Source organism: Anticarsia gemmatalis, chromosome 29 (genome assembly GCF_050436995.1).
Source record: "Anticarsia gemmatalis isolate Benzon Research Colony breed Stoneville strain chromosome 29, ilAntGemm2 primary, whole genome shotgun sequence".
NCBI lineage: Eukaryota > Metazoa > Arthropoda > Insecta > Lepidoptera > Erebidae > Anticarsia > Anticarsia gemmatalis.
The window spans coordinates 1,876,978-1,890,131 of record NC_134773.1 but is presented as its reverse complement, the minus strand read 5'-3'; the positions used below and the strand labels follow the sequence as shown (position 1 = coordinate 1,890,131).

Here is a 13,154-nt window from a genome sequence, read left to right as displayed (position 1 = left end):
CCATCCGCTTTGTTTGTGTTAACGTCAGACCAAAAAACAAAAAATGTGGTTTACCAAAGAGCACTTCAATGAATCTTCGAATAATTTGCGGACACGTATAACGCTTCGATTCAGTATTTACTTTGGATTCACTTTCATATACTTAGAGAAGTTCAACTAAATTACACTTCATTTTTGTATTCAAAATGAATTCATTACTGTTGTGAAATGCAATATTTTTTTCCTTATCAAATATAAAACATAAAAAAATGTTTCTTCATCTCTTAATCACAAAACGAAATGTTACATAAAACGAAGCCATTTGGTGGCGAAACGGAGTTCGCCGGGTTTGCTAGTTTAAAATAAATAAGCCCTTCGAGATCTATAGTACACACGGTTGTAGCAAACACAACGAGGTTATTTCCATTAAATTACCTCAAACTTTTTGTGCTGATTTACAACATACATTTTATATATATAATGTAGATAACGCTTATGACGGTCTAATCGGTATAGATTTATTAAAGAGTTTAGAAGCTAGCATTGACATGAAACGTCAAGTATTAAAAACTAAGTTTACTGATATACCGATATGGTATAACTATTTTCATTACATTAAAATTCCGAAACGCTCAGAAACAAGAGTAAAAATCCCTACTTTGTTAGAAAACGGTAGCGGAATGTTCAAGTTTACGGAGTTTTGCCCAGGCGTTCGTATGCCGGACGCGATCATTACGTGTAAGGATAATTTCGCGCAAACAATCGTGCAAAATACTACAAACGAAGATGTCACCATAACTTTCGATAAACCAGTAGACGTAATTAAGATAGAATACGTGAAATGTACGTTAAATAAGTTAGATAGTAGTATAAATTATGAACAAATATTAGAGGAAAATCTCTCCAAATTACGGTTAGATCATTTGAATTCTGAGGAAAAATCGTGTATAACAAATCTATGCACAGAATTTAAAGATATTTTCCATTGCGATAAAATCCCTCTATCATTTTCCAACCAAGTTAAACATAAGATTAGGACCAAAAACGAGGATCCAATCTATATTCGTCCCTACCGACATCCCATTGCCCAAAATGAGGAAATTCAGCGGCAAGTGGAAAAACTTCTAGAAAATAATGTTATCCAGGAATCCCACTCTCCGTGGAGTGCACCTGTACATTTAGTACCGAAAAAGGTAGACGCATCAGGCGAAAAGAAATATAGAATGGTAATCGACTACCGTAGACTCAACGAAATAACGGTAGACGACAAATACCCATTGCCAAACATTTCCGATCTTTTCGATAGATTAGGGAAAGTCACTTATTTCTCTACAATCGATTTAGCAAGTGGCTACCATCAGTTAGAAGTCAGTAAAGAGGATATTCCTAAAACTGCATTCACTACACAGGCTGGACATTACGAATTCACTCGTATGCCCTTTGGCTTGAAGACGGCACCGGCTACTTTCCAAAGAGCCATGGATAATGTGCTTAGAGGTCTTCAGGGCATCCATTGCCTGGTCTACTTAGATGACATAATTGTCTATTCATCTAGCCTTCAGGATCATGTGGAAAAGCTTCGGAAAATCTTCAATAGATTAACCTCTCGTATGCTTTGACGTAAATCTGCGCAACCCCATTCAACTGCTTAAGCGTAGATCTGCGTCAAGATTATATAGGTCATTATTTTCGCAAATATAAATTATATTACAACACATTAACGTCTATTATTGATTGTTTTCGATAATAACGTAAAATAATCTACCACAGACAAGATTCACTACTTCAAAATAAACCGCGATATGGCCCAACGGCCGTTTTCAAATTTCAATATCGTTGGTGAAACACAGTTTAACGTGTAAGTGCGAAAAACGTGAAATTTAATTGTGTTTGTTTACGAAAGGTAAGAAAATGTTACATTTTATAAATATTTGTGTATTTTACTACCTGCATCACGTAAAATTTCCTGAAGATTTTATTTGTTTATTGATATAAATGATAAATAAAATTTGAATGTTCATTCAGTTCAGTAAGTAAGGTAAAGTCAATAGAGTTTTTACGCGTATATAAATTGGTTTTCAATAAGATACTTTACTAATTTTGAAGAAAATATTATTCTTTTCTTATTTTCATACATTTTTTTTTCATAATAAATACATAAGAATAGTCAAAACCGTATTTTTTCATGAAGTGGCATAGCGCTACACGCACACATGCACAAGAAGTCCACCATTTTTATTGTATAAATACACCGTTTGTTGACCGGCCGTTACGAATATACAGAGTGATTCTAAAATAATATCTATATTGTTTTTATTTTTTCATATTTATACGATACTTGTTTTGAACGCTAAACAGGTAAGGTATTTTGTTAACTGAACCACGACTTTGTCATGATTTGCTGCTGCAGCTTTTATGATCTCCTCAATAGCGAACAGCTCAGACACCAAATTTTGTGTAGGCGTTCAATTTAGGTAGCTAAACCAGATTTCTGCCGTGATATTGCCCTGCATCCAGGATTGTCTCCTCAAGGGGCAACTCTTCAACGGCGAACAGCTCAGATACCAAATTTTGTGTAGGCGTTAAATTTAGGTAGCTTAGCCAGATTTCTGCCGTGATGTTGCCCTGCATCCAGGATTGTCTCCTCAAGGGGCAACTCTTCAACGGCGAACAGCTCAGACACCAAATTTTGTGTAGGCGTTCAATTTAGGTAGCTTAGCCAGATTTCTGCCGTGACGTTGCCCTGCATCCAGGATTGTCTCCTCAAGGGGCAACTCTTCAACGGCGAACAGCTCAGACACCAAATTTTGTGTAGGCGTTCAATTTAGGTAGCTTAGCCAGATTTCTGCCGTGATGTTGCCCTGCATCCAGGATTGTCTCCTCAAGGGGCAACTCTTCAACGGCGAACAGCTCAGACACCAAATTTTGTGTAGGCGTTCAATTTAGGTAGCTTAGCCAGATTTCTGCCGTGATGTTGCCCTGCATCCAGGATTGTCTCCTCAAGGGGCAACTCTTCAACGGCGAACAGCTGAGACACCAAATTTTGTGTAGGCGTTCAATTTAGGTAGCTTAGCCAGATTTCTGCCGTGATGTTGCCCTGCATCCAGGATTGTCTCCTCAAGGGGCAACTCTTCAACGGCGAACAGCTGAGACACTAAATTTTGTGTGGCTGTTCAGTTTAGGTAGCCGCACCAGATTTCTGTCATGATGTTTTGCTGCAGCCAAGATTGTCTCCTCACGAGGTAACTCCTCTACGGCGAAAAGCATAATAAACAAACTGTGTGTTTTGACCTTCTGCCTAATAGACGATGATTTACTGAACCAGTTAATCAAGTTTATATTATTATAACTAAGTTTACACTTAAATATAATACTTTTTGTATTTGTAGTTTTAAAAAAATGGACGCTACGCCTAGCACGAGTGAAAATAACACACTAGTGATCGGCAGGCAAGTGGTCATTACGCCGAATGGAAGTCTGAGGGTAACCGACGAAGGAGCATTATTGGAAAGAACTGCATCGGGGAGGCTTCGAGTACGTAATAAATAAAACACCTTTAACATTTGTCCCTCAACATAGGCAAGCATTCGCATTTATAAAGATTTTTAAATACAGTGTTAGTGATCACGACTTTTTTGAAATAGAAATAGTTTTATTTTCATCTCTCAATAACAGGTTTTACTGAAAATAAAAGTGCTATTGTTTAAATAATTCATTGAACCATATTTTACAGAGTCATCGCCCTCAAAATATCAGCGTCGCCGACGGAATAACATTTACCGATCACATACAGCCTTCCCTAAGACCGCGTAAGCTGTTTCCTGCGGCACAAGAAAATGAACCAGTAAGCATATTTCTTTCCTTAGACCTCGCAATCTTTTTCCTGCAGAACAAGACCATGATCTAGTAAGCGTGTTTATTTTATTGCTACGAAAGTATGTTTGTTTGTCCTTGTTTCATGTCACAACAGAGCATCGGCATGGTATGATTTTATATTTATGGGGCTACTCAAAAAAACACTCTCCAACCCATTACTAACTATTATGGGGGTTGGAGAGTGGCTTTGGCTACATTTTACCGTGGGAAAATATGCCATTTCTATTGAAGAATCTAAGGCAGCATGTGAGTTGAGGGGTTAATTTAGGAAATGTTGTGTCAATTGTGTTTTGCATGTTTTTTGTTTGCGATTATTAATTACTTAACTATGCAACTAACTATGTTTTCTAACTACTATGCTACTATGTTTTGGGGGTCTTGATTTAACAGTGTTTGAGTTGTTTGATTTGGATGTATAAAACTAAATGGTTGTTGTGCAATTAACCGTGTTCTGGGTGCTTTGGCATGATCTCTTTGCATGTTTACTAGGATGAAGACGTTATTTTTGACGGACCTCTTGCTGCGTCTCTTGCCGTGGATTCGGGGAGCGAAGACGAGGAGAACGTGCCCTTGACTCTAGAAGAGCTGCACGAAATACTTCAGCCAGAAGAAGACGAAATTATTTTAGCTGATACTGAGGACACAGCGGCAAATAATAATTTTGAATGGACGGACGATTTTGCTAGTTTTAGGGGGACTCCAGAAAATTTTCAAGAGAATGTTGGTCCCAAAATTGAAGGAACACGCCCTATAGAGCTGTTCACTCAATTTTGGGACGAGACTCTAATGAAAATGATCGTAAAAGAAAGCAATAGGTTTGCCGAAGATCACATAGCATCTTATTTTGAATTTGAAGATGAGTTACCACCGCATAGCCGTTTGCACCAGTGGACTGAAACTACGGTAGCCGAAATGTACCGCTTAATAGCAGTAATTATTTTAATGGGCATGTGTGTCAGGGGCCGCATTGACGAATACTGGTCTACTGGAATCCTGGGAATGCCAGGATTTCGGCAAATACTGCGAAAAGACCGGTTTATTCTATTGATGCGGTTCCTGCACTTTGTCGATAATAAAACAATTGAATGTCATGGTCCCGAACGCAAACTTGCGAAAATCAAGCCAGTCCTAGACTATTTAAATACAAAATTCAAAGCCGCTTACACGCCTCGCAGAGAAGTAAGTATTGACGAATCGTTGCTGCTTTGGAAGGGGCGTTTAAGTTGGATCCAATGTATTCGTACCAAAGCAGCACGATTCGGCATTAAAAGCTACGAACTCTGCGAGGCGGTAACCGGCTATGTATTAAATATAATTATTTATACAGGCAAAGGAACATCAGCTGAAACTATATTTGGATTTACATCTGCCACAGCCAAGATAGTTCTTGAGCTTTTTAAGGACTATCTTGGGAAAGGTTATAAACTATTTATGGACAACTTTTATAATTCCATTTCTTTGTCTAAATTTTTAAAGTCTCAGAAGACGGACGTCGTCGGAACATTAAACCGACGGCGTGTCGACTGTCCTCTGGACATAAAAAATCTAAATGAAAAGCGGATGCAAAGAGGCGCTGTAGTAAGCCGACACTGTGGTGATGTTTCCGTGGTCGCCTGGAAAGATGTTAAACTGGTTACAACAGTATCGACTTGCCACAACGCCAATTTGGCTCCAGGTAGGCGAGCAGGGGAGAATATTGAAAAACCTGAGGTCATCCATGAGTACAACGCATTTATGGGTGGTGTTGATCTCAAGGATCAAAAACTATCGATGTATTTATTAGAAAGGAAACGTGGAATTAAATGGTACACAAAAGTCTTTCGCCGGTTATTAAACATATCTATTCTAAATTCTTATATTATATATTGCTCCAACATTGGCCAAAACAGAAAAATTACGCACCGGCAATTTCGTTATAAACTCGCGGAAGAACTTTGTGTTGAGTTTGGCAACAATTTATCGATTCGTTCAGAGCGCCGCCAGGGAAATCCCTGTGCCCGATTAAACACATCTGTTGCTCACTTTCCTGAGCACAAAGAAGTTCCTGGTGAACGAAACACAAAACAAGTGCGCTTTCAACGAGGACGTTGTGCCCGTTGCTCAGCAAGAAAAGAAAGAAAGGACACCAACATTCAGTGCAGCTACTGCAAAGTTTTTCTTTGTGTTGGTCAATGTTGGAAAGAATTCCACACTTTAGAAACTCTATAATCTATTTATATATTTTATAAACTCAATACTTAATCTATTTTATTTATTTTTTGCTTCCTCATTTGTATTTATGTGTTATTATGTAATATATATTATATATTTATTAAAAATCATTATTGTTACATATTTATATCACTAACACATTGTTTCTGTTACTTGAGATCAACACCATTCATCAACATGCATCACCATTCATCAGCATGGATTCCAGAATTCCGAGATGTTAAACCATGTTTGTGATGTTTTCCACTGCATATGTGTCGTAGATAAATGTAAATCTAGGAAGATGACGAAAATAAAAATATTTTTTTCAATTACCGCTGCTTATAATTGTTGAAGAAAGTCTTTTTTAGGTACAGATGCGAGCTCAAAAATGCGTTGGTAAATGTAAATAGCTATGAAAGCTCAGTCTTATGTAGATTCTTTTAAAAATAAGTTCTGTTGTAATTGATTGTTCACTTTACATTTTAGATATTTAAATAATTCATTATTTTATAATTACTTGAAAAATTTTTAGATAATAAATATCTAAGACATCGTAATATTATTTATGATAGATTTCTATTATGTATATTACATTGAATATAAATTCTGCATTCTATGCAAACGATGGTTTTCTTTTGCTCCTAAGTGATCCTATATGTGTGCCTTCGCCTTCTTTTAGGGCGGTGTTGGGTGGGAGCAGTGTTGGAGCAGTCGTATAAGTGGGCTATGACCTTTACAGGAGAGCTGGAATAATAATTCACCAGAGACAATAAATAAATTAATTGCTCGTATGCCGAGACTAGTGAAAAAAGTGATAAAGTGTAAAGGTGGATTTTTTGACGAAAAATCAGTTTAAGATATGAAGGGCATTTTTGATGTATACCATTGTAATTTCTCTACTGTTTTGTTTTATTTTAGAAGTATGTATATTAGTAAATAAGTATTTTAAATAATAATTAAATATTTTGTTTTATATTTTGAGTTTTATTCCATTTCCTTCTTTTATGTAGGTGGTCTCAAACTTTTGACCGGCAGTGTACATGTAAAGCAAATAAATGAATCTGAATACATTCGACTCAAACCTTGGTTCCTGGGCACTTGTTCTTTGATCGTTTCTTTACCTCAACTAAACTGTGTGACGAGCTATTGAAGAGCGAATTCCATGCCACAGGTACAGTTATGGAAAATAGAGTCCCAAAATATTGCGTTTTAACAGGAGAAAAAGTATTCCGAAAGAATGTAAGAGAAAGTAGCGAAATTTAAGTCAGAGAAGATGTTAACATCGCTGTTACTATGTGGCTAGACAACAAACCAGTCTTGATGATGTCCACTTGCTATTGCGATAAAAACCACGACGAATGCGAGCGATGGTCAGAAAAAGACAACCGATATGAAAGAGTCCGGAACCTGAGGTTATTAAGAATTGTAGTTATCACTAAAACGTCAAACTGATGAACATCGCAGGCAATATTGACTGACAACAGGAACTAATATACACCTGACATCGTATAAGAATTGTAGTTATCACCAAAACGTCAAACTGATGAACATCGCAGGCAATATTGACTGACAACAGGAACTAATATACACCTGACATCGTATAAGAATTGTAGTTATCACCAAAACGTCAAACTGATGAACACCGCAGGCAATATTGACTGACAACAGGAACTAATATACACCTGACATCGTATAAGAATTGTAGTTATCACCAAAACGTCAAACTGATGAACATCGCAGGCAATATTGACTGACAACAGGAACTAATATACACCTGACATCGTATAAGAATTGTAGTTATCACCAAAACGTCAAACTGATGAACATCGCAGGCAATATTGACTGACAACAGGAACTAATATACACCTGACATCGTATAAGAATTGTAGTTATCACCAAAACGTCAAACTGATGAACATCGCAGGCAATATTGACTGACAACAGGAACGAAGCAGAGACCATCTACAAGTCAGGTAATTAGTGAAAACTCACTTACTCGTCGATCTGGTATGTGGCAGCAACCAGCCTTCGCTGATAAGAACCATAACTTCCCTAACCCACCATCGGGACCAGTAAGGACGTGTAGTGAATACATTCACGACTACTTTGACCAGGACTATTTTGAAATGAATGCTCGTTGTTCAAATATTTATAATTTACGTAGATATAACGTACGTAGAACAACTCCGATAGAAATCAGAAGGTTATTCGCTATACACTTGATAAATTGTAGTTATCACCAAAACGTCAAATTGATGAACATTGGACGCAATATCGATTGATAACAGGAACGAATATACACCATTGTAGCATCGTATAAGAATTGTACCTATTCAGTTACTGCTGGACCGAAGATGAATATGCAAAGGATTCAAATCTAATTTCATCTGCTGTTTTTTATCGACTTTGTAATACTGAATTTACACCTGAATGTAATATACTTCGGATTATGGCTGATGGATGCGCCGCACAGTGTGTTAAACCCAATTTTTGTTTCGTCTTTTTAATGAATTAATCGATAGAGTATACCATTCTGAGGATTAGAGTAAAACTCCGGGCTCGCTAAGACTTATACTTTTTTTTTATTCAGTGTCAAAGTTCCGGAATATCCGACTATTGAAAAACGAAAAAAAAATAATTACAATTTAACGGTCGTACTTATTCCAGAATTTATTGATTCTATCGAAAGAAGATATAATAGCCGACCATTCCACCAATTCCTGAAGCTTTAGCATGAATAGGTCGAGAGATATGAATTTTTTTCTCATTTTTCGTTTTTATTTTTTTATTCATCTAAACCGCCGTAGTATAGGTGGTCATTCCTACATCAAAAAATTGCTGATACTTTCTTTTATTTGCAGTATTATTTCTAAACAAGTATCTCTGAACAAGCGGCTGAGTCACGCAACAAATTTTGGAGGTTTGACAGAGAGCGCCATACCAGAAAAAAATCTCGTGAAGCAGCGATGTTTGACCTTTTTCACAGAGCTTTAGTTTCGTCAGACCCAATTGTCTCTGATTACAATCTCGTGGAAAGAAAAAAGAAGGCTAAAAAAAATCCCATTGCCACCGGCCGCATTGTCTATGTTAAGACCTGTCAATGAAGAAAACTTAGCCATAGATGATTATTCGCACATTTAATTAATCGTAACTAACAATGAAAGTGAATTTTAGTTCGGTTAGTTAATATTCTACAAATTCAAATGCATTTTCCTTTCGAATAGCCAACTCTTTTTTTTTTTCAAATAAAGTTTATACTTTTTTTTTTCGAATAAAGTTTATAATCTAATATAATTTTCGGATACTCGAAAGTGACAACCCTAAGTATAATTTAAAATTTGAAATATCTCCTGGAAACCAACGAGTTAGGTTTTAGAAATAATACTGCAAATAAAAGAAAGTATCAGCAATTTTTTGATGTAGGAATGACCACCTACTACGGCGGTTTAGATGAATAAAAAAATAAAAACGAAAAATGAGAAAAAAAATCATATCTCTCGACCTATTCATGCTAAAGCTTCAGGAATTGGTGGAATGGTCGGCTATTAGGGTAGAACCGGGTAATACTGGTCAGAAGGTATTACCGGTCATCGCAAATTACTTATTTTTTTACACTGACAATAAGTTGCCACTTGTGTCAAAACTCAAATGCTTATATGCCTCGTTGAAACTGCAATATTTATGTATTGCAGTAAAAACTAGGCAGTATTTTTTTCATTTTGGCTATGGGTTTGGATTATATACACGACTGTACAATTAAAAATGGTTAAAGTAGACGTGGCGGTAATAACAGGGACTTTTTTAAAGACTCGACATGGCGGGAATTAAAGCGGTCAGTTTCCGAAGTAGACGTGGCGGCAACTCGACGTGACGGGACTCGACGTCACGGTAATAAATCAAATCTTCCATACTACTACGTTCCGCACACGCACACATACACAGCGCGTCGCATGATGTAGCCGAGCGCGAACGCCCCGGCCCCCGCTTCATTCCAAGCCGCCATTTGCAATGAACGCACGTCACTTGTTTTCGCGCCCAGTTGAAGTAATTTTTCGGGTTAAAACAATAAGAGGTGAGTATTTATTGTTTCACATTTCTAACATTGTTACTGGTGATTATTGTAGCATAAATGCTAAGCATTCAAAGTAATATTCTTTTTTGAACTAATCTCGACGAGTTTTTAACCTAGAATTTTATTTACGGAAATGTTTCTAGTCGGGCAATGCCGGTCGCGCTGACCGGTATTACCCGCATGTAAAATAAGTAAAAAATATTGTTATTTATGTTTGTTTATTATTTAAGAATGCCTAAAAGAAGAAGCCAACCAGTTTCAAAGGCGTCATGGAGCCAAGATCAACTACGCAGAGGGTTCAACCTGGTGGCGGATGGAAAACCTATTCGAGAAGCAGCGCGATCTTGTGGTGTACCGTTTTCTACGCTTCAAGAAAGGATAAAGAACAAGAACAGTAATAAACCACAACTGGGACGAAACACTGTCTTCACGAGGGAGCAAGAAAAAGAAATGGCTACGCAGGTTAAGTTCCTTGGTAAAATATTTTACGGGTGCACTTTGCTTCAAATTAGGAAAATGGCATACGAATATGCTGTAAAAAATAACATTAAGCATAATTTTAATGACACTTTTGAACTTTCTGGCAAGGATTGGCTCAAAGGATTTATAAAAAGAAATCACTTATCTATCAGGAAAGCTCAAGGTATGGCTCTGAATAGAGCAACTGCTTTTAACAAAAACGGAGTTGGTATGTTTTTCAAACTTCTTACAGAGCTAATGGATAAATACAAGTTTCTGCCAAGAAAAATATGGAACGTAGACGAAACTGGGATTTCCGCAGTGCAAGACCCCGGAAAAATTGTGGCAGAGAAAGGACAGAAACGTGTAGGTTCTATTACTAGCGGAGAGAGAGGAAAGACTGTGACAGCTGTGTGTGCTGTGAATGCTACCGGAGTCTACGTCCCACCAATGCTAATTTATCCACGACAGAGACATTCATCTGCTTTAGAAACAGACGGCCCTCGAGGGGCAGTCTATCGGTGCTCGAAAAATGGCTGGATTAATGAAGATCTCTTTGTAGATTGGCTTAAGCATTTTGCAGAATTCACCAAGCCTTCAGAAAACGAGCCCATAATGCTGGTCCTGGACAACCATGCAAGCCACATTTCTTTGAGAGCTTATGAATTTTGCAAAGGCAACAACATAGTGATGTTATCATTACCACCACATGGCTCGCATAGAATACAACCCCTAGATGTTTCCGTCTATGGTCCATTGAAAGCAGCCTATAAACAAGAATGTAATCTTTTTATAAAGAATCAATTGGGAAAAAAGATAACACAAAATGATCTCGCTTCACTGTTCAGAAAAGCTTTTCAAAAAATAGCAACCATTCCAAAAGCTGAAGCAGGTTTTGCTGCTACAGGAATATATCCTTTAAACCCCGACGTATTTACAGACGAAGATTTTGTGGCTGCTGAAATTTTAAATAGTAACGAAGTTGTAGTTTCGACAGAAGAAATAAGAGACCGGGATAACAAGACACCAGAAGCCCAAATCATATTAGATGAATCAATAACACATGACCCACCAACTCATTGTCAGACCATTTTATCTAAATCACCATCTCTTATTGATGTAATTGAACCAGTCTCAACAAATAATACACCAATAATTTCCGCATTTGAGCAGCCGACCAATATTTATACAAACCCCATTCCTTCTACCTCAGGAAGTGGTAATACTATCACAGTTAGGGATCTTCTGCCACTGCCAAGTAAGTCGATGGAAAAGACAATAAATATACTATCTCGCAAGCAGCATGCATCAGTCCTGACAGGAACTCCTAACAAACAAGCATTGATTGAGAAAGAAAACAGAAAAATTTTAAAAGAGAAAAAACTTAAAATAGAACCTGAAAAAAAGACAATTAAAAGAAAAGGAAAATCGATCGAAGTGAAAAAGGCTAAAAGAAGAGTGCTTCAAGACAAAAACAAGCGTAATGATAGTACATCGGACTCGGAAATAGAAATGACAGACTTACGTGAAGATGAAGACACTGATGCTGATGATGATTATGAAAATAAATGTATCATTTGCGATGATTATGGGCAAAATAATAGATATGGGCTGTGGTATAGATGTGTACTGTGTGGCCTCTGGGCACATGCTGAATGCTCTGGTTGTGACTCTCCAGAGGGTTATATCTGTGACTTATGCCATAACAAACCTTGACCGGTATTATCAACCGACTGACTGGTTTTACCCTCCGTGGTGTCGAATACCAGTCAAAGTAGTTTTTTTTTTAAGACTAATTATGCCAAAATTGTTTCAGTTATTGATCTCAATTAATGTGATTTAGTTAGAAGATTACCTAAAGTTTTGTTATCGATAAGATTAATAAAGGAATATTGATTATTATTTGATTTGTGATTATTTCTCCTTAAGCGACCGGTAATACCCATTCTTACCCTACACACATAACTTCGAAAAGTCATTGGTGTATTGCCTCGGATTCGAACCTGCGACCACTTGCGTGGGAGATGCCAACTTAATCCACTCGGCTATCACAAGTAATACTAATTTTAAAAAAGTTGATATAAGAAACAAAAGAAAAAAAATGGACCCAATAACTGCGATTAATCTAGATAAAGCATCTAGCCAAAGACAGCTTAGTGAAAATAAGAAAAAAGATCTCAAAGAACTACTAACAAAGAAATTGATTCCCTCTTTCTACACAAGTTTTTATAATTCCTTTGTATAATCACACTGCATGCAAATTACATGCTTCAAAATAGAACATGTGTCAGCCGGTTGGAAAGGGATATTTGGCCATGAATGTTTACTAATAAGGGCAAGAAATACTTACACCTGGTTTCTGAGTACATTTAGTGTTAGTTTATCTATTCAATAGCATTTTTTTTAAGTGACTTTTAACACTTTTCAATAGATAAACTACCACTAAATGTACTCAGAAACCGGGTTAAATCAATAGCAACGCAAAATCCAAACCACGGGATGGATTGGGGCACTTTTAAATAAATAAAAAAGTGAAATTGTGTAGTAGCGAAAAGTAACGAAACGCAAATCGCGA

At 37.0% G+C, this 13,154-nt stretch overlaps 1 protein-coding gene and 1 long non-coding RNA gene across 2 annotated transcripts; both read left to right on the top strand.

Annotated features, from left to right (window-relative positions):
- Nucleotides 1–3,466: 3,466 nt before the first annotated feature.
- LOC142985299 (uncharacterized) lies at nucleotides 3,467–7,021 on the top strand. The gene is made up of 2 exons (XR_012960195.1): nucleotides 3,467–3,823; nucleotides 6,728–7,021. It is a non-coding gene; the product is annotated as an uncharacterized LOC142985299 (long non-coding RNA).
- Nucleotides 7,022–9,796: 2,775 nt separating this feature from the next.
- Nucleotides 9,797–12,715, top strand: LOC142985337 (uncharacterized). Its single transcript, XM_076133446.1, has 2 exons — nucleotides 9,797–10,120; nucleotides 10,351–12,715. Exon 2 carries the CDS (start codon nucleotides 10,352–10,354, stop codon nucleotides 12,293–12,295), a length of 1,944 nt encoding a protein of 647 aa, XP_075989561.1. The 5' UTR covers nucleotides 9,797–10,120; nucleotide 10,351; the 3' UTR covers nucleotides 12,296–12,715.
- Nucleotides 12,716–13,154: the final 439 nt, after the last annotated feature.

Excerpts from the sequence above, each read along its gene's own strand:
- LOC142985337 (XM_076133446.1), top strand. The coding sequence starts at position 10,352 with ATGCCTAAAAGAAGAAGCCAACCAGTTTCAAAGGCGTCATGGAGCCAA.